Here is a 318-nt window from a genome sequence, read left to right as displayed (position 1 = left end):
AAACACACACAAACACACTCGCAGTCTGTCTAAACAGTGAATGATACTCACATCTGTTTGCTCTCAGGTCCTCGAAGGACACGGGCTCCTCGTCATCATAATATTCATAATGCCATTCATAATCACCGCCGGACTGACTGCGGTTTGAATATTCAGTCATGTTTCAGCTGAGTGTTTCACGAGTCCGAACGCATCCTGATGAGTGAGCAAATCACGCTCTCACTCTTTCTGTTCATACAGCACTTAATTCATGATTTACAAACACAAACACCCACCTTCAGAGGAGAGAGAGAGAGAGAGAGAGAGAAAGAGAGAGAG

General features: G+C 44.7%; 1 protein-coding gene across 1 annotated transcript in view; it reads right to left on the bottom strand.

The window, feature by feature from the left end:
* The window catches only part of LOC107701361 (melanocortin-2 receptor accessory protein 2B-like), a 3,524-nt gene extending 3,334 nt beyond the window's left edge, over positions 1 to 190 (bottom strand). The window contains exon 1 of the mRNA XM_016503348.1: positions 52 to 190. Within this exon, the coding sequence (XP_016358834.1) occupies positions 52 to 160 (109 nt within the window). The 5' untranslated portion in view covers positions 161 to 190. The remainder of the gene's footprint in view (positions 1 to 51) is intronic.
* Positions 191 to 318: the final 128 nt, after the last annotated feature.

Source organism: Sinocyclocheilus anshuiensis, unplaced genomic scaffold (genome assembly GCF_001515605.1).
Source record: "Sinocyclocheilus anshuiensis isolate Anshui unplaced genomic scaffold, SAMN03320099.WGS_v1.1 scaffold1566, whole genome shotgun sequence".
NCBI classification, from domain to species: domain Eukaryota; kingdom Metazoa; phylum Chordata; class Actinopteri; order Cypriniformes; family Cyprinidae; genus Sinocyclocheilus; species Sinocyclocheilus anshuiensis.
This window is presented reverse-complemented; position numbering and strand designations above follow the sequence as displayed.